At 37.4% G+C, this 21,751-nt stretch overlaps 1 protein-coding gene across 2 annotated transcripts; it reads right to left on the bottom strand.

The window, feature by feature from the left end:
• Positions 1-2,937: 2,937 nt before the first annotated feature.
• Positions 2,938-21,744, bottom strand: UTP15 (UTP15 small subunit processome component). Of its 2 annotated transcripts, none has more exons than XM_028089659.1 (13): positions 21,615-21,744; positions 18,206-18,378; positions 16,304-16,396; positions 16,020-16,204; positions 14,271-14,449; positions 13,550-13,675; positions 11,811-11,946; positions 9,658-9,742; positions 8,768-8,917; positions 7,945-8,046; positions 5,826-5,959; positions 5,592-5,650; positions 2,938-4,699 (listed from the first exon to the last, which is right to left on the bottom strand). In XM_028089659.1, the coding sequence occupies exons 2-13, from the start codon at positions 18,293-18,295 to the stop codon at positions 4,482-4,484; spliced, it is 1,557 nt and encodes a 518-aa protein (XP_027945460.1). In that variant the 5' UTR covers positions 18,296-18,378; positions 21,615-21,744; the 3' UTR covers positions 2,938-4,481. The 2 variants fall into 2 exon arrangements, with proteins under 2 accessions (XP_027945460.1, XP_027945459.1); XM_028089658.1 differs by having other exon boundaries at positions 21,623-21,744.
• Positions 21,745-21,751: the final 7 nt, after the last annotated feature.

Below are 21,751 nucleotides of genomic sequence, written 5' to 3'. Positions count from 1 at the left end.
TAACTTGTCCAAAGACACATAGCTAGTGAGTAGCTAAGATTCAAACCCAGGCCGATCAAAGTCTGAGCTCTTGACCTTTCTAGGAGTGTATCATGTCTTCTGTTCTCTCACTTCCAATACCTCTAAACTTCTCCACCAACCTCAGTTTTAGCTGGTTATCTTGTTTCCAATGAAGGTGGCCAGTAAAGAACTTCCACAAGCCCTAACCATCACATCTACACGCCTCATTACATCTGTGCCTATATACTTTGCCTTCCCTCTTGAACAACGCCCGAACTATTCATTCTCCTATCTAAGCCAACCCTTCCATTTGGGCACTCGACCCCAAATCCCCTCCCAAAAACATTGCCCCAACAACTGGCCTCCCTCTCTCCTATATAACTACAATTTCAGTCTGCAGAATTATCCCCATCAGCATTCTGTTCTGTAATTTTTTTGTTTAAATCTCAAATGAATCGCAAATCTCAAAACATTTATGCTAAGTGAAAGCCAGTCCCTGGGCGCCTGGGTGGCTCAGTCATTAAGCATCTGCCTTAGGCTCAGGTCATGATCCCAGGGTCCTGGGATCGAGCCCCACTTCGGGCTCCCTGCTCCACAGGAGGTCTGCTTCTCCCTCTCCCACTGCTTGTGTTCCCTCTCTTGCTGTGTCTCTGTCGAATACAATCTTTAAAAAAAAAAAAAAAAGCCAGTCCCCCCAATCCTAAATTACATATGATTCCATTTGTATAAAATTGTAGCAAATGCAAACCAATCTGCAAATCTATAGTGCACCAAGAGTAGATCAGTGGTTGCCTAAGTGGGTGGGGCCTAGCTAGGGAGGGATTACAGAAGGGCAGGAGGAAATTTTTTCGTGGGATACATACTCTTTATCTTGCTTTCAGTGATGGTCTCATGGGTGCACATGCCAAAACATAAAACTGAACTTTTAAAATGTGCAATTTATAGCATACCAATTATACCTCATTAAAGTTATTTTTTTAGAACACTGTCTTGACCCCATATCCCATCAGCCATTGCCCAGTTTTTTTGCTTCCCTTTATGGTAAAGTTCCCTCAAATAGCTGCCTAAACACACCATCTCATTTCCATCCCATTCCTTCTGACTTTCTTAGACTCTTCTTTTGCTTGCTCTGTGTCAGTTAAACCAGCCACCTTGATATTCAGAACTCACGAGGCATGCTTCTGCCTCGGGGTCTTTCCACCCCATCCCCTAAATATCCATAAGCATCTCTCTTAGTTTCCTTAAGACCTCTGCCCAACTGTAGCCCCAGTGAGGGCCTCCCTCACTTCTCTATTTAAAACTGCAACCTACTCACCCCCAACAAACAGTTTATCTCCCTTCTCTGCCTGATTTTTCTCTGTATCATTTATCACCATCTGGCCCGCAATATATTTTACTTGTTTACTGAACATCTACCTCTCCCAAGAAGAATATGAGTTCCAAGAGAACAGGGATTTTGTCTATACCGTTCATTGCAATATCCCCAATTCCCTGACCTCTAATGTGTATGTCTCAATAAATATCAGGATTAGTGAACTATTGTCTTTGGAGCTATTTGGTTGTGAATAAAGGAAACCACTCACATTCATCTAAGCAAAAAGAATTTATTAGAAGGATTCCAAAGAGTCTCGTGGACCCCAGAGGGAATCCCTAAGGTACAACCAGAAGGGAACAACAGCTGCTGCAAACTATGATGGTTTCTCTCTTCTCTAGCCTCACCTGCTGAGGCAGGATGGCCTTGTCTTGCTTATTTTTTCCCTGGACTTAGGTTTCCTTCTCCTTTCTCTCTGCAGCTTTCTCTATTGATAATCCAGAAAGTATTCTCAGAATCCCACATTTTCCTAGACCAAGCATTTGATAATAATTCCCGATTACATCTCTCGGCTTAGACAGGGCTTGAGCCAGATATGCCACCCCTAGTCTAGTTCACTACAGTCAGTGGAAAGAGGCATGTAGCTTAGTCACCAATGTCTTTTCGTGTCTGAGGGGAACATTTTGTTCATAGGAAAGCCAATTTATAGATATTTGTTAAGCATTTGAAAACTTTCCTTAAGGTTTTAGGTTTAACTTATAAATATTCCAACCATAAAACGAGTATATTTTAATAATCACTTTCAAGGGGGCCTTTAATTCATGTTTGATAGAGTAGATTTAAGTTGAATACACTAAATTTTAAATTTCTTTAAACAAACCCACTTACAACTCAAATTCCATTAAACAGCATTTATATGCTTAAAATATTTTTCTTCTACATAGCACTTCAAATACTTGATCCAACAAGCAAAACCTTCCCAAGTACTTAACTCTTATGCATATAATAAATTAAATGTACACTGAGCTCCTAAATTCTCTAGAACATGTCAATATTTTTGCAGGTTTAGTAACATTTTAAAATACTTTTCAACTAAAACTCAGAAGTCTTAAAATCTGTTAGCCATTTTAAATTAGAATCCAAAGACCAATGCCACATGCCACAATACGCCTAATATGCCAATTGTGTTTAAATACTTTAAATAACAAATACTAGTTTGTCCCAATGAATACAGAAACTATTCCTGAAATTACCATACAGTATCGATGGCTATGGAAGTTGCATAACCTTTTTGAAAATTCATCTTAATTCTTGATTTCATCCAAGAACTGCAGCACTCAATGAAGTCCTGTTAAAGGGAAGTACTAGGTTTGGCCCCAGAGGGCAGGCCAGTCCCAGTGCCAGGATGATGAAGCACTCAAGGTTGGGGAATTCAAGAGTGGGCTAACCACTGTAGCTAATTTAGCCTTAAATGAGAACACACTGGATGGCTGCGATGAGACTCAAATAAAATAATGTATGGGAAAACCCCTGTCACATGTTACACACTTGATGGCAGCTAGTTTTAGATGACATTTTGACTTCTAACTTTTACTAATACAGAAATTACCAGCATACTCATGAAGTTAAATATTTTTAAAAGTTTTTAAATACAAAGTTTATTTAAATAAATTAACACTTCCAACATGAAGACAGTTTCTGACCTTGTCTAATGTCATAATTACTCAGGGAAGCAAACTCCTGGTTCCTTATAAGCCACTGTGCTGTTAGGATTGCATAAATCAATTCACGAAAGGGAAACTAGGCCCTATTTTTGAGCACATGCCCTTTCCAGACCACAGAAATATTTTCTTCTGCCTTAAGAAAAATCTGAATTCACAGAACTAAATTTTAAGAGGAGATTCTCATTACAGAATCTTCCTTTAACTAAGGGTTCTTCTAACACAAGGAATGTTTGCTTACAGAAAATCAACTACTTGAGGTGGAGTAGGAATTGGGAGAAGGTGGGAGAGGTAGCAAATGTGAAATCAGTGACCTAACACTAGCCAGTGATTATCCATCAGGAATTCATATATCTCAGAAAGCCAAGAAGAAAATAAGAATATCTTTATAAAAAATGTGACTTACATTGTCCTTTAAAAAAATAAAACCAAAACTATTTTCCAAAACAAGCTACTCTAGCTTCCAGTTCTAAAACACAAGATGATTGTGGAGATTAGAGAAACAAGATCTAAGTACAGATTACAGAAAATGGTTTTCAGAAGGGTAGGGAGCTATAAGATAAGCTCCAAACATCTGTATACAAGGTTGAAAGGCTATTTATTATGAGAAAAATGGCAAATTTTATCACTCCTCTGACCTGAAGCAAGTTGAAAACTGGGTAGAAAAACTGCATCTTGAGAAGGAAAAACAACGTGGTGCAATAAGGTCTATCTGTAGACCTTGTTCTGATGAGAACGGTCAAGATTAAAGGAATGAAAAAAAAATCTGGAATGGAGAGCACAATTTTTAGGTATCAGGTCTGCCTCATCACACTCTCTGAATACATGTCTAACTAGATCAGAGTTAAACTGTTCAAAGCTGGCAACTGATTTGTCGTATTTGGAGCAGATGCAGTCCCATTACCAGCGGAGGCAGAACAAGTGACCTAGGATAAATGATAACATCAAGATGAGGGAGGCAAGATCAGCAAGGGCCTGGAAATCCCACAGTGATCAGAGTGAAGAGAACATTTATTTGCTGTTGCCATTTCTTTTCCTGCTGCTGCTGTTGTTTCTCCAGGAGAAAAGTAAAAAATAAAGCCCTGTCCCTTTGGCAGCATTCCCAGCTGAAACCCATTCCAGAGTTCTGAATGTCTACCCAAATGTTGATAAAGAACTTTGCTGTATTAAAATTAGTATCACTTTGTCCAAGGTGGACAATATACTATGACCAAGACAACTGAGATCTTCTAGCTGAAGATACCATGAAATAATTCAAAATATTACATGGAAAACCATGTCTTAAAACAGGTAATTTTCCAATTCTAGATATTCCAGTCTCTTCCATAAAATTGCTTCTGTGAATAGTTTTTTGGTTTTTAATGTATCAGAGAGATTCTCTTTCCAATAGTTAATAGACTCAAATCTATTTCAAGTTAGTTGTTCTTACAAGTCTCATTAAGCAGACACTATGATTCCACCTTCTTGTTCTCTAGAAAGCCATCAGATGTATGCTGCAACACCGAAGTGCTTTCTTTCCTTGTCATAGTAGCAAAAAGCATATCCATCATCCCCAAGGTTTCTAGGAGTTCTCTTTGGTAATCAATCTCCTTTTCTACAAGTCCTTGGAGTAACAAAAACTTTTTATCAACTACAGGTGACTGACCAATCACAGGAAGATATATATCTAGAAAGAGAGAAAAAACATATTAACTAGAAGTATCTTTCTAAACAGTAAATGAACAGCAGTAGTTACAAAAAGTATAAAATATTAACTATAAACACACTGAAAAATCTGTACTTATTTTACAATTTATGATTTACCAAAAAGAAACAATCCATCTGAATAAATGTACTTCAAAAAGACATAATTACAGAAAGTACAGTGTGCAGTTTCTGACCTACTTTCATTTTCCCCTTAAAAAATAGTCATGGTCATCGTAGATGTGTAAGCAAAAGTTATTTAATTACAATAACTCTAATTCAGAGTCAAACTACTGTAAATGTTTTACTTCCCTTAAAATACAATGATTTATGTGGTTGTTTTCTTCATGACAATCGTTACTGGAGAATTGATAAAAACAAGGCATTGTGATCTATTTGATTTTATTATTTGACAACTCTATTGTATAAGCATGCTTGAATTTTTCAAGTTTCTTTTTTTTTAAGATTTTGTTTATTTATTTGACAGCGAGAGAGTACAAGAGGAGGAGCGGCAGGGAGAGGGAGAAGCAGGCTCCCGCAGAGCAGAGAGCCCGACGTGGGGCTTGATCCTAGGACCCTGGAATCATGACCCATGCCAAAGGCAGACGCTTAACCGACTGAGCCACCCAGGTGCCCCAGTTTTTTGTTGGGTTTTTTTTTTTAAGATTTCATTTATTTATTTGAGAGAGCAAGCCAGCAAGAGAGCACCAGTCGGGGGGAGGAGGGGCAGAGAGAGAGGGAGAAGCAGACTCCCTGCTGAGCAAGGAGCCTGTCGATCCCAGGACCCCAGGATTATGACCTGGGCTGAAGGTAGATGCTTAACCAACTGAGCCACCCAGGCACCCCGGATTTTTCAAGTTTTAACAACTACTTACCAATAATTATTTCAGCAGCATTGATCAAAACAGGGGCAAATCTTGGCTGAGACAGATTCCTACAAAGCAAAAATTTTACTGAAACTTGCCAACTTTAAAAAAAATCCTTAAAATAGACTTACTAAATTATTCCATCAGTTCTCTACAAAGGTCAATCTAAAAGTAAATGTCTCTCATTTGAGAAAAAGAAGGAGTTCAGATGCAAAATATGTGTTTCATAGACGTAAGACATACCGTATCAAAAAATTAAGAACACGACTGATTTCCTTTTCATCCCGACCTGCAAGGGCATTTGCAAGGACTCCTCTTCGATTTAGCTCCTTTATGATGGAAACTGTAATCTCAGGTGTCTTTACTGTACAACTGGGCTAGAAAAATTTTCAGAGTCAACATGAGCAGATAAGACAGCACAGGAAAAAAATCACAGTCTTGGAACTCACTAACAATTACCAAATTTAAATACATTTATCTCTTTACAGTTTTGATAAACTGTACAGTAATGCATAAGGTAAGTAATAAAATGATTCTTCTAAAACTATGCCCTTGTAGGTTCATCAACTGTAACAAATGTAGCACTGTGGTGGGGATGTTGATAAGAGGAGAGGCTATGCATGTGGGGGGTAGGGAGTCTATGGGAAATCTCTGTACCTTCCCCTTCATTTTGCTGTAAAGCTAAAACTGCTCTAAAAAGTTACAGTCTTAATTGAAACACGCACACACACACACAAACTCTCTCACAGAGAGAACATCCTATATATGTATATATGCTCACACACACACACAGACTCAGAGAGCATACTATATATATGTATATATGCTCACACACACACACACACACACACACACTCCTACTCAGAGAGAACATCCTATATATGTATATATGCTCACACACACACACACACACACACACTCTCACTCAGAGGGAGCATACTATATATGTATATATGCTCTCACACACACACACACACACACACACACACACTCTCTCACTCAGAGGGAGCATACTATATATGTATATATGCTCACACACACACCACTCTCTCTCTCACTCACAGAGAGAACATACCATATATGTATATATGCTCACACACTCACACACTCACTCACAAGGGAGCATACTATATATGTATATATGCTCTCACACACACACACACATTCTCTCTCACAGAGAGAGTATATTATATATGTATACATGCTCTCACACACACACACACACACTCTCACTCACGGAGAGAGCGTACTATATATGTATATATGCTCACACACACACAATCTCTCACTCACAGAGAGCGTACTATATATGTATATATGCGCACGCACACACACACACACACACACACACACACACACACTCAGAGAGAGCATACTATATATGTATATACGCTCACACACAATCTCTCACAGAGAGCGTACTATATATGTTTATATGCACACACACACTCACAGAGAGAGCATACTATATATGTATATACGCTCACACACACACACTCACTCACAGAGAGAGTATACTATATATGTATATATGCTCACACACACACTCTCTCACTCACAGAGAGAGCATATTATATATGTATACATGCTCTCACACACACACACACACACACACTCTCACTCACGGAGAGAGCGTACTATATATGTATATATGCTCACACACACACAATCTCTCACTCACAGAGAGCGTACTATATATGTATATATGCGCACGCACACACACACACACACACACACACTCAGAGAGAGCATACTATATATGTATATACGCTCACACACAATCTCTCACAGAGAGCGTACTCTATATGTTTATATGCACACACACACTCAGAGAGCATACTATATATGTATATATGCTCACACACACACACACACTCTCACTCACAGAGAGCATACTATATATGTATATATGCTCACACACAATCTCTCACTCACAGAGAGCGTACTATATATGTATATATGCGCACACACACACACACTCACTGAGAGAGCGTACTATATATGTATACATGCTCTCACACACATGCACACTCTCACTCAGAGTGTACTATATATGTATATATGCGCTCACACACACACACACTCTCACAGAGAGTGCATACTATATATGTATATATGCTCTCACACACAGTCTCATTCACTCAGAGAGCATACTATATATGTATATATGCTCACACACACACACACTCTCTCTCACTCACAGAGGGAGCATACTATATATGTATATATGCTCACACACACACACTCTCACTCAGAGAACATACTATATATATATATATGCTCACACACTCACACACACACATACACATTCTCTCACTCATAGAGAGAGCATACTATATATGTATATATGGTCCTCACTCACCTCAAGGACTCTATCAAGTGCCTTAGAGATCCGGAAATTTTTCAGATCCCTGTCATATAACTCTAGGTGTTTCTTTGATGGCCTGTTAATCAAAATGTCATCCTGTATGACAAAATAAATTTATAAAAAAAAAGTCAGTATATGTATAGAGTTTCATTCAAAACGAATTTTTTCATTGTGGATTTTTTTTATACCTGGGTGACCCTGAAGTGTATTATGAATAACGGGCATGTGCCCAGAATGCAGACTAACTGAAAATGGAATAATCTGCTACATCAATGTGTTCTTACTCTCCAATGATTTAACTTAGAACAGGTACACAATACCTCACTCTGGGAAAACATTACTCATTTCAATTCTCTTCACGTGGCAGGCAGGATGACTTAGTAGAAAGAGAAAACAAAGATGGGAGAGACTGAGATTTAGTCCCAATGACTCTGGTTACCAGTAATAAGATGCTGGATTGACCAGAACTTATTTGCATCTCCATCTTCTCAAATGCCAAACGGGCACATAACTGGCTCTACTACTGTTCAGAGTTGTTTAGGAGATCAAATCAGATAGTGTGTCAAAGACATTGTTTTGAATATGGTAAAATACTGTAACATAGTTATGATTCAGGGTATTAAAGTAGTCCTTATTCCCCATTACTTATTAATAATGTCCCCAAACTAGCAATCTAAGAGAGAATTAATGTAGAGAAAAGCAAAATAAAGTTAAATCCCATGTGAACTGCACTTTCCAGTAACATGCAGGGATGGAGTTGACTACTCTAACAAACTACGCTTTCTAAAAAAAAAAATTGTAAGAAATATGCAAATACCCGTTGCTTCATGTAATTTTTTCCTTTAATAAAAGTTCGATATGCAGGCCTTCTTCTTCTTGGAAGAGAATCCTTCTTGGCTTCAGATTTCCGATGTTTAACACTCAGTATTCCATTGGTCATTCCTACAACTATTGTCTCATCTTCATGCTAAGAGCAATTAGAAAAATAAGTTAGTCTATTCCTAACCCATCATTTATCTTAGTTTTTCTTCAAAACACCATTTATAACGTGTTTTCTGCTTATCCATACTTTCACCAAGAGTTCCAATGAGATACACTCTGCCTAACAATGATCCATGCAAAAAGTTAGATAAATCATTTTTTCCTCCAGAATACTATTATATTGATGGAACATGTTATACCTGGTGCAAATTATCACTGTATAATAATACAGTTAATGACATCTTAGGAAACTTCCAAAATAGTTTTTTTTCCTGCATCCTCTTACTAGAAAAAGGAATGCATGATACCATGACTTTCCACAATCTTGCCAAGAAAATATTTTGTAATAAGCTTTTCCTCTTCTAATTCAGATTTCTTGCCAAGAAAATATTTTGTAATAAGCTTTTCCTCTTCTAATTCAGATTCAAATATCCTCTTCTTCAACGGCTCATGAAACTTGACCGTGGACGTTCCCAGATCCTGCTCTTAGTGTTAACAATGCCTACAGCTGTACTTGGTTTGAACCTACATAACAGTGGGCAAGACCTAAATCTCAATTCATAGTAAATTTTTGGGACAAGTCATATAATAGAAATTGTCTTAACTCAACTATCTAATATGGCAAGAAGCAAGATTTACTCAAATACAAAGATGAACCCTAAAATTCCATTTTAGTTTAACAGACAAGGGTTAGTGAAATCTTTAACAAGAACTAAAAGTACTTACTGCAAGTGCAAGACTCAAAATTGAAGCTGCATAATCAAAACTGTGGACTACTTTATAGGAAGTCGTGCTATATACTTTCACCTTCCTAATAAAAAAGAAAGCTTTGTTACAAATCACCGAGGAAATGAGTATAAAATGCAAATTTCCAATTTTTTAAGAAACTCAATGTATAAATATTAAAATTTACACAGCAATAAAGAAAAATAATGATTAATAATATAATTATAAATTCATCACTGCATCCCTTTTAAAAATGAACTATTAGCAGTAACTGTATTTATATAAAGACTTGACTAGCCACCAGAAGGACAGATCATGAACCACAGACCATGAACCACTGACAATGAAACCTGAGAGTAAAAAGAAAGGTTTCAAAGCACCTGGGAACCAAAATAGCAGGGTTTCTCAACATCAACGTGAGTTACACTATGGGCCAGATACTCCTTTGTTGTGGGGACTATTCGTGCACGGTAGGCTGTTCAGCAACCGCTACTCACTGTACACCAGCGGCACTCCACCAACTTCCAACAACATCCAAAAATGCCTCCAGATGTTGCCACACATCCTCTGAGAGATAAAACCCACTCTGGGTTGACGACTACTGTGAAGAGAGCCAACTCGCACTTGATTTTTGAGAGACACATCTAAAAATGGAGCCCCAAACTGCCTAGTAACAGCACTTCAGAGAGCCTGCTCCGTATTTACATGATAAATTCCTTTCTGTTAAAAATACATTCTAGCTTTTAAAATGGGTATGCTTTTTTTTAAAGATTTTATTTATTTGACAGAGAGAGAGAGCCCAAGCAGGGGGTGCAGGCAGAGGGAGAAGCAGACTCCCCGCTGAGCAGGGAGCCCAATGCGGGACTCGATCCCAGGACCTTGGGTTCATGACCTGAGCCGAAGGCAGATGCTTAATGGACTGGCACCCCAAGGCACCCCATAAAATACGTATACATTTTTATAAACATACTGAAAAACCAAAGCTTTCCATAACAATGGAAACAGGAAATATGGAAATAAAATGACCAAAAACAAATAACTACGAATAAATCCTGGAATTGTGCCATAGTTCTAGCCACATGCTACTGAGCACTTGAAATGTGGCCAGTGAAAATGAAGAACCACATTTTTAATTTTACCTGATTTTAATTAACCTAAATTTTAATTTAAAAACTGCGGTAGTGTAAAAAATATTTTTCTGTTAAACACAACTATATTTCACTTTAATCACTATACAATATTATTACTGTATCACAGGACATGTATCGGATGCTTAACTTGTCTCTAGTTTCTCGGTAATAATTTTTACATCAATTACATATTGAAATAATATTTTAGATACACTGAACTAAATAATATATTATTAATGAAACCTAGTTCTTTTTGCCTTTTTAATGTGGCTACTAAAACACTTAAAATTACATACGTAGCCCACATAATGTTTCTGTTGGACAACACTGTTCTAGAACATTAACTAATAGAATACTAATACCTACTTAAAATAGTAATATTTGAATCACATAAATGTATAGAAATTTTCACATTAAGTTTTTTCAATGTTCCATGTGAACATATTTACTTATTTTTTTATTATGCTATGTTAATCACTATACATTACATCATTAGTTTTTGATGTAGTGTTCCATGATTCATTGTTTGCATATAACACCCAGTGCTCCATGCAGAACGTGCCCTCCTTATTACCCATCGCCAGGCTAACCCATCCCTTTACCTCCCTCCCCTCTAGAACCCTCCGTTTGTTCTTCAGAGTCCATAGTCACATGAAGTTTTAAATTTGAATATAAGCTAGGATATATACATATACTCACTGTAAATATTTTTAAATATACAAATATACAATAAGGATTTTTAAAAAACCACAGAATAACAGACTATTTTAAAAGATCAATGTTCAAATGGTTCAATAAAATTCCTTAAGTATATAAGTTAAAGCACTGTTATGTCAAGTGAGAAAAAAAGTTTGCTGTATGTGAATAAAAGGTCAAAACTATTTTCAGCTGAAAAGATTTTTTTTTCCACAGAAATCATTTGACAGAATATTTACTTTAGCACAAATACTTCAGAAATAACTCATTTCCTCAAGCAGTAAATACTTGTACACTAGTAATAATAAAGAAAATTAAAATGCTAACCTATCCAGTGACCCAGAAAGTAACCTCTGTCCAGAGCTGCTCAGATATAAACACGTCACAGTTTTATGATGATTTTTCAAAGACACTAGCAACTGTCCTCCTTTCAGCATGTCCCAGATTTTAACGTAACGGCCTCCTACAAAAAGAAATAATCTTTAGTTTGAAATTCTGCCTAAACATTCAATATTTTAAAGATCTGAAAAGCATTTTACACTGGAGACTATACAGCATGGAGGTGAAGTGAGGGGTCCCAGAGCAAAACTGCCTGGTTTCAATGCTGGCTACTTACTGAGTTTGTAACTGAGAATAATAATAGTTCCTACCTCAAAGAACTGTTTTGGTGATTAGATAACTGCATATTTGTAAAGTTCACAGAACTGCCTAGCACAATAAAAAGTATAACCAAAAACTACTAAGAAAACTGTAATAAAATCATCCTGCAAAAGAAATTTTGTGTCACTATGGAAATGAGTAATATAGTTACTCATTTGAAAAACTTCCCTATAACTTCTACTCTAAGAGTTAGATGGTCCTTAAAGGCAATTTAATCCAATAGTTTAAAAAGAATTCTTTTAATACAGCATCTTTCATTTCATTGATATATTTGGCAAAAGTCTAGAAGGTAAAATAGAAAAATGAGCTGGAGAGGGAGAAGCAAAGGTCTTATCTATCCTGACTGGGAAAGTGGGGCTGTAAGCCAATTCATAGTCCCTGTCTCACCACATATGGCAGCTCATGAGAGCACAATTTAAAATAACTGATCCTATCCAAACTCTCATTTTCAGAGTCTACAGGAGTTGAGTGAAGGGACTGCCCAAGGTCATACAATTAGCTAGTGACACAGTGAAGATTAGTATACAGGTGTCCATTCTCCCTGTTCAACTTGAACTTACTTCCATTTCTCAAAATAACAGCAAGAAAAATGGATACATCTGTCAATGTTATTAATTTATTTTGAAATTAAAGAGGTACTGGGGAAGAAGTACAAAACAGGGTAATTTTTATTTGGATTTTAAAATGAAGGAAAAAAAGGCTACACACAGCCATATATATGCTATATATTACACATACTACCTATGTATTCTACTGTCAACATATTAATTTTGACTTGATAAATGAAAAAAGCCAATTTACTTCTTCCACTCTAATTTTGAAAATGCTCTATGATCAACATAACAAAAAAAAAAAATACCTCAGTTCCAACTTGATGAAAAAAATGTATCAAGACCCCTTTTGACTCCATATTATATCCTCTTCCAGAACTACTGGCTATTTGCTGGGTAAAGTCATTTCAATCGAGAGACATAAAAAAAGACAAGCCTGATTCTAGAACGGAAAGAAATGTGTTTTCAAAAGCTGTCACGGATCTCTTAGGTAGGAATGACAGGAATACAACCTGGATTTTTGGTAAATACACAATGCAGGCTCTCAAGTTTTAAGATTTCAGATCTATCACTCTATCTTGGAAAAATTAATTTAATAACTCTTATTTATTTCCTTAGTTGCAAAATAGGGAGAAAACTAATTACCTTCTAGGCTCAATAACGTGTATATAATAGCACAGTATCTGGCTCACATTAAGTACTCAATAAATAGTAACTGCTGGCCTGCCCTACTTATCAGTTGACCAAAACGTAGGTATGCAATTCAAGGGCACAGTGTTAAATTATAAAAAGTAACTGATTAAAAAAACAACTAATTCAAGACCAACAGTATTGGAAAAGTAATTTTTAAAATACCTGCTGATGCCAGAAGACCTCCAGAGGGAAAAAGCAGGACACTTTCCACTGGCTGCCCATGCTCAACAGAGATCACACTCTTGTTTGTTCGTGTATCAAACATCTTCACAGTATGATCATAGGACCCTAAAATGCCAATTTTTGTATTATGTGAGTTTCATTACTCAAAACAATGAAAACTAAGTATGTGTGTGTGTATCCAAATATAAATCTTAGGAGGAGAAAAGACTTAGATGAAATTTTAAAGACACAGAGGTACGTTCATGAAGGTGCACAGTACCTCCAAACTCTCTAGTACCACTGATTGTTTCCTAAAAAAGCATTATACTATACTATACTAAACTATGTCATACAGGATCTTAAACTATTCGGATCTTCAAGCTGTTATCGCTACTGAATCACCTGGGAACCTCTGTGAAAGCACCCACAAACACTGCACTGCATTATCTTTATTTCTTGGCTGCTGGAGGCTCTGCGAAAACCAGAGTACTAAAACCATTACAGTTCTGACACTCATGTTTTCAGGGAAGCCTGATGCTTCCAAACACGTCTGGAGGACAGTTAAGACCAATCACCAAAAGAAGAAAAAGAAAATCAAACAACTAGATAAGCTGAAACATATCCCTTTATAAAAAATTTTTAAACTGCTCTATTCCAAAGCAGTATCAATTTACATCACAATTAAATTATCAACTTCAGGAGGGAAAAACAGTTCACCAACCTGTTACAAACAGATCTGGGTTCAGTTTGCTAGCACATCCACACCTCACATAATCAGAATGTTCTTTGAATGTCAGAATTTCTTTGGAGTTTGGAATATCCCACAATTTAACTGTATAATCATCAGCCCCGGAGACCACATGGTATTTGTCTGCTGTAAAATCGACCGTATGAACTGCTCTAAAAGATCAAGAATCAATATATTAAAAAGCAAGAAAAAAATTCTATGTCTGGCATCTTCTAACATAAAATACTCCTTTTCCCCAAATAACAAAAAAAGCAGCTCAGTTTCAGGGAGTAATTGTAGGGGGAAATTATGAGAGAAAATCTTTAAAACAGGTGTTTGTCCCTAAGCCAATTTAAAATTTTAAATACCCCTACTCTATGAAGTTAAGAATAATAGCCTTAAAATTATATTTTCTAGTATGCTAACATTTCTACAAAACTGCTAAATAAATGTTCTAAATGTTGGAGCAAATGTACTTTTTTTATTTTTATTTTTTTTAAAGATTTTATTTATTTGACAGAGAGAGACACAGCAAGAGAGGGAACACAAGCAGGGGGAGTGGGAGAGGGAGAAGCAGGCTTCCCCCTGAGCAGGGAGCCCGATGTGGGGCTCAATCCCAGGACCCTGGGACCATGACCTGAGCCGAAGGCAGACACTTAACCACTGAGCCACCCAGGCGCCCTGTACTTTTTTTTAAAGATTTTATTTATTTATTTGTCAGAGAGAGAGAGAGAGAGAGAGAGAGGGAGAGCACAAGCAGGCTCTCCACTGAGCGAGGAGCCCGACGCGGGACTTGATCCCAGGACCTGGGATCATGACCTGAGCTGAAGGCAGACCCTTGACCGATTGAGCCACCCAGGCGTCCCCTAGAGCAAAGGTACTTTTAATTTAAAAAATTTCAAAATGGATAGTTCCTTACAAAATTCTAAGAAGACTTGCCATTAAGTAAGATCATGTGAAGTGAATTTCTGTTATATTTTAAATGTTTCCCTGATGGGGAAAGACCATCCTGATAATATACTATAAAAAACAACTTGAGATTTCAAATCAGTAGCAAACCAGATAATCTTGATACAAAGTTATAATATAAAACTGCCCTGACCATTTAATTTATCATGTGGCAAAACATTAACTTCAAGAAGAAAAAAAATCAACCTTTCAACTTAACTTCAAATGACAACCTCGAAAGTAGTCCAGCCCATAGAGTTCTCATTTATAGTTGTGAGGCTGCCTTTAGAACTGTGGTTTATAACCTCAACTGGTCACAGAACTCACTGATTAGACGAAAGCTATAGGAAATCTCCCTAAACAAATATACATTTCTTAAATGTCACATATAATTCTAGGCAATTCATGAGCCCCATCAAACTGGACCATAGGACTGGACCAGATTAAGTACTCTGTCGGGGCACCTGGGTGGCTCAGTTGGTTAAGCATATGCCTTTGGTTCAAGTCATGATCCTGGCATCCTGGGATCGAGCCCTACATTGGGCTCTGTGCTTAACGGGGAGCCTGCTTCTCCCTCTCCCTCTGCCTGCCTGTCTGCCTACTTGTGATCTCTCTCTCTGTCAAATAAATAAATAAAATCTTAAAAAAAAAGATTAGGTACTCTGTCTTAGAACAACCAGGAAAGAAAGTATACACTGGCACATAATCTTCAGAGAACTGCTCTATGTTTTTATTCAAAGTCCAAAAAACATACAAAAAGCTTACAATGACAAAAAAAAAAACAACAACTCTTACTTAGTATGACCTTCAAACTGCCTGAGGGGTGCTCTCCCACTTATATCGAAAAGCTGAACTCCACCATCTTCACTGCCAGCCACAAGCAGTCTACCATCCTGACGAAAAGTAGCACAGTATGCCGTGTCTTTAAATCGGGAAAAGGTTTTTATAGGTTCTTGAGAGTACCGGCCATAAATGTGAATCTACAAGAAGATAAAAAACACAGTATTTAACCAGATGGCTCAAGATCAGTAGTAAATATCAACTACACAAAGCGAAAATAAATTTAATATTATATTTACCCTTGAGGAAGCTGTGACAGCATAATTATACGGAGGCTGTGGAGAAAAATCTACTTTTGACACTGCACCGAACTCCTTGATTTGAACAGGGGTCTTAATAAAAAACAATACAAAGGATTAACAGAGTTACAACTGCTAAGACCTTTTAAGCATTACATAATTTCTTAATGATCATTTCTCTCTGTTCTTAATAACATTTACTAGGATGTATTTAATACAGAAGTATGAAGAAAGCAAAAAAGGTTCAAATGCCATCACCCAGACTATCCTGGTTGCCATTAAAGTACATAAATATATGGCTGGAAAACAATACCCCACTCTTTCTCTTTAGCTGTGGAGTTTTCTGCGATTACTGCTGAGAGGAAAAAGAGTTATGTCTGTATCAGAATACATTTAACCATGTATTCTGTAACTAACACAAAGATCATACGATGCAGGCTGTTCTGCACCTTGCTTTTTTTCCACTTAATAACTCATCTTAGCTTTTGATATGATCAATAGATTTGCCATCCATTATAGGATACATCATCATTTACGTTACCAGTCCACTACCAACAGACATAGATTTTTCAAAAATTTCTAGTATTAAAAGTAATACTTTATAATAAACACCCATAAACATATATCTTAGCAAATTTGGGGGAGTATAATCATTGAGGTAAGTTCCAAAGTGCAGAATTTAAATGGCTAAAAGGTATCTTTATCATGATAATGTCAAATTGCCCTCCAGAAAGTCTGCACCAATTTTCTTCTCTCAAGTAGCAATGATGATCAAAATTTTTCATTTGAGCCACTATAAGAGATGAAAAACAGCAAATTACTGTTTTTTGTTTCTTTAATTATGAGTGAAGCTGCAGCTCCTTGATATATTTACTGGTCATTTAAATTTCTTGTTCCATAAACCTCCCAATCTCAAATCTTTTCCATTTTTCCATTTAATTGTTCATTTTTTTAAAAAAAATTGTCTTTGTAGATAGTCTAGAAGAACTAATTCTGCATCACTTCTTAGTTTTATTTTTTTGTGTGTGCTTTTATGTCTATTATTTCATTGAAGTATAACGGACACACCATATGACATGGGTACAGCAGAGTGGACAGCGCTGTATGTTATGCTGTGCTCACCCCAAGTGCAGGCACCATGTGTCACCAAATAATGCTATTACAATACCACTGACTGGATTCCCTATGCTGTGCCTTTTATACCCATGACTGATCCATTCCATAACTGGAGCACTGTGTACCATTAGGAGAACCAATGCAACCAGTAGGTCTTGAAGAGATGATGAAGACCTACTTCTACAGGAAGCAAGCAAGAATGGACCATAGGCTGCATGGCTGGGGTCACAGCCCTGTGAGCTTTTTTTTTTTTTTTTTTTAATGTTCTGTTAATCACCATACATTACATCATTAGTTTTTGATGTAGTGTTCCATGATTCATTGTTTGCGTATAACACCCAGTGCTCCATTCAGTACATGCCCTCCTTAATACCCATCACGGGGCTAACCCAACCCCCCACCCCCCTCCCCTCTAAAACCCTCAGTTTGTTTCTCAGAGTCCATAGTCTCTCATGGTTTGTCTCCCCCTCCGATTTCCCCTCCTTCTGTCTTAGTTTTAGAAAGGCAAAAAAAAAAAAACTTGCATATAAGATTCAAATTCAAAAATTTATTTCATTCAGCAGTCATTAATCATCTATTCTTTGCTAGGCACTTGTATGATTAAAATCATTAAGCAGCATGGACTTTTAATTTAAAATTTCCAAGAAAAAATACCAGATATCAAATTTTCCACCCAAACTGTAAACTGCTGACAGATTCTTCTTAGTTATCAGTTCTCTACCAGAGTATAACATATGCTGGAGAAATAAGCATAAATGAAAAACCCTCATTACCATCTACACTTACCTTATAGTTGTTCCAGTACAGTGTGTCTTGGGTGATTTTTTCACCAAGTACAGGATATGTCTGAATAGCTGCAGGCTTATAACCAGCCATAATTTCATATAATTGGACTGTTATCCAAGGGTAAGTAGTTTGAAATTGACGTTAGAAATAATTATAGTGACTCTGCTTTATGTCTGAAAAAGAAAATATTTTATATAAACATATTATTCTTAAACCCGTACAGTCACCATTTTCATTCTGTGTCTTTTCAAAAGCCTGTGTGCTAGCTTATAAATTAGTGACCAATAAATCATTTAACTCTAACACAGAAGAGACAATCTAAAGGAAGCAGGTAGAATACAGACAGGGCTCCCAAAGTGCACCATCCACTCAGCTATACAGAAGCTGTACACTAATGTTCTCACATCTAACTAACCAATTTACAACACATGGAAATAATCTGCCTCAGCCATCCAGTAGCCAAAGCAAAAGTCCACTGGCTTAGACTGTTTATTTATTAATAACAGAAAACAGTAAGGTGAAACTGCAAATACAAAAGTTTCCTGAAACTAAATTTAGGACGACATTTAATCTATATGAACATAGACTAGGGTCTTGACTTCCTGAAAGCCTGAGCAATACCAAGAAGGAAAACAAAGCTAATATTCTAACAGAGAAGCTTTCAATTTAAAAGCTTAAAATAAAAGTAAAAGCTAATATTCTGATGCAGAAGTTTAAATTTAAAAGCTTAAAATAAGTTAATATACTGATGTAGAAATTTAAATGTAAAAGCTTAAAAAATTAATTTTAAAAAAGTTTAAACAGTAAGAAAAGAAACAAGAATAAAGCAATTCTGAAATTAAATTCTCAATTTAAATAACAGAATAGGATAAAAATGAATTAAAACTTTTAATTGGGGGCACCTAGGTGGCTCAGTCAGTTAAGCATCTGCCTTCGGCTCAGGTCATGATCCCAGGGTCCTGGGATCGAGCCTCATATCGGGCTCTCTGCTCTGCAAGGAGCCTGCTTCTCGCTCTCCCTCTGCCTGCTTGTGCGCTCTTTCTCTCTCTGTCAAATACATAAATAATCTTTTAAAAAAATAAAATAAAAATAAAACTTTTAACTGACATGAAATGAAGCCAAAATGTCTCTCCAGGACTATTCAATTGCAAAAGAGATTCATTTTATCAGTGGTGCAACTCATCATCTATTCCAAAAAACCTGAAAACAGTACCCCAGTAACACCAAAATAAGTAGGTATGACATATTCTAAAAGTTCTTTTGATGAAACATAGCAATCAACAATTAAAAGGAAGCAAACTTTTCTATTCATTCAAGTACCTACAATGTATAGGACATTGTTCTAGGGTCAGGACATACAATGTTGAATAGAACAGTGCCCTCACACTCTCCAAAAGTCTCCATTTTAGCTGTGATCGGCAGAAGCCAGGAATACGGAATCAGCCTTGACTTGTCCTTCCTTTTCACTTTTAACATCCAAATAGTTAACAAGATCTGCTGATTTTACCTCCCTAAACTTCATCATGTCCACTCCACTGCTCTAACTCAGATCTTCTCATCTACAGCAATAGTGCAGTACAAGGGCCCCTTGACTCCCTCATCCATCTTTGAAATAGCCATCAGCAAGACCTAACTACCCAGCAAATCCAGCTTTTGCTACAAAGCACAACACTGCCTGAAAACAAAGGTCCTAGCTCCTTAACACCGCTTGTGATCTGGCCCTTACTTACCTTTCCAGCTCTAACTCTTTGTTATCCCCTTTAACACACCATGCTCTTTCTTCTCTCACTGTCTCTGCTCATTTGTCCTCTTTGCCAGGAATGATCTCTACCCACTTCATTTTTATCTTTCAAAGCTCAACTCAAGGATCATATCCTCCATCCTTCTCTCTACTCCTAACTCCACTTCATTTTGCATATTTCTGTCTGTGTGCATAGTAACACTGAATTTGTAATAATCTCTTTTTCCCACTAAACTAACATTTCGTATCTGGAAGATATTTTTTAAGTGCTTAAAGAAAACTTGGGGAAGGAAAAGAAAGGAAGCACTGTGCTGGGTTCTACGGAAAAACACAAAATTAAAGGCACAAGTGGTGTCTATAATATGAACACTGCTACACATCAAGACATCTTGACATCAAGAGTCAACAAACGTTTTCTGTAAGGGGCCAGATGATAAATATCTTAGGCTTTGCAGGCCAACAGGCAAAATGAACAGTATTATGTAATTACAAGGAAGCAAGCAAGAAAAAAAAAATCCCAAATTTTTACTAACAAAACCCCCCAAATAATTATGAGTACAATTTTATGTTTATGAATGAAAAGATTGAGAATTTTGAAGGGAAAAACATTTCACTGACTTCGGGTTCAAGGTTAGTGTTTCCTATCATCAGATTGCATATATTCACCTGTAAAAAACATTCTAGGCTCACTGGCTGACCGATGAAAACAGCCACCCGGCCAAATCAAGCGTGCAGGCCTCAGACCCTTACTGTAGTACAGTACATTACTAAAATATCAGCAAAGGAGTACATAACTCTGCCTTGAGAGAAACAGTTTAAAGCTCTAAAAGTTTACAAGTGAGGAGCAGGGACGCCTGGGTGGCTGAGGTCTTGATCCCAGGGTCCTGGGATGGAGACTGCACCCTTGCTAAGCGGGAAGCCTGCTTCTCCCTCTGCCTGCCACTCCCCTTGCATGTGCGCGCGCTCGCGCTCTCTCTCTTACACAAATAAATAAATAAAATCTCAAAAAAAAAGCAAGTGAGGAGTAGTAGCAGTGGTTTGCCAGATTAAAGTGAGATACAGCACTGGAGGTGAGGGAGGGGGAACATGACACCATACAAAGGTGTGGAGGCAAGAAATGATGTGAAAATGAGTAAGAAGAAAATGATCAGGGAGAGGTCAGAGCCGGAGAAACTGGGACTAGATTAATAACAGATACTACAATACAATGCAGAATATCAAATATATGCTATAGATAACGTACAGAGTACTAAGAGCTCAAAACAGCTTTTTAATTCTAACCGGGCGGCTCCCAGAAAGATTCAAAGTGTGCATTTCAACTGGGCCTTGACGTCTAATATTAAAACAGACTGACCTCTTAAGATGGGCACAAGCGCGGGGGATAAGGGCAGCATTCGAAATCGAGAGATCATAAGCAAAGACAGAGATGGAAATGTGCCCAATGCCTTGGAGGGATGCGGGTTAATAATGGTGCACAGGAAGAGAGGATGTGATTGTAGAAGAGGCAAATCTACGTCGAAGCTAAATCGCGGGGATCCCGAGAGGCTGGTTAAGGAATTTTAGCCGTTCGGTGAAGACTGGGAAGCCCCAGAGGAGCATGCCAGATACCAAGAAAGGCCCGACTTGAGCCTGAACTACCCCCACTGGGAGCCGCCTTCACCTACGTACCGCCTCACCTGCCCGGCGGGACACTCTGCGTCCAAGGAGAATTTCTTGGATTCCGTCCCCTCCACAGACTCTTTAGGCTCACTTGCGGAAGATCACGCGCACCTTCCACGGAGCCGCCAGGTCGCAAGACAGGAAGA

This window comes from Eumetopias jubatus, unplaced genomic scaffold, assembly GCF_037043125.1.
Source record: "Eumetopias jubatus isolate StellerSeaLion01/CBP00866 unplaced genomic scaffold, mEumJub1_p1.0 scaffold_5, whole genome shotgun sequence".
NCBI lineage: Eukaryota > Metazoa > Chordata > Mammalia > Carnivora > Otariidae > Eumetopias > Eumetopias jubatus.
The sequence above is the reverse complement of the archived record's forward strand: the minus strand, read 5'-3'. Positions and strand labels throughout refer to the sequence as shown.

Bases quoted from the DNA above. Each gene is read 5' to 3' on its own strand.
- UTP15 (XM_028089659.1), bottom strand. From the start codon at position 18,295: ATGGCTGGTTATAAGCCTGCAGCTATTCAGACATATCCTGTACTTGGT. The intron at 13,676-14,270 runs GTTGGTGAACTG...TTGGCATTTTAG, and splicing joins CCCAGATCTGTTTGTAACAG to GGTCCTATGATCATACTGTG. The intron at 5,651-5,825 runs GTATGTCTTACG...TTTGCTTTGTAG, and splicing joins GTTCTTAATTTTTTGATACG to GAATCTGTCTCAGCCAAGAT.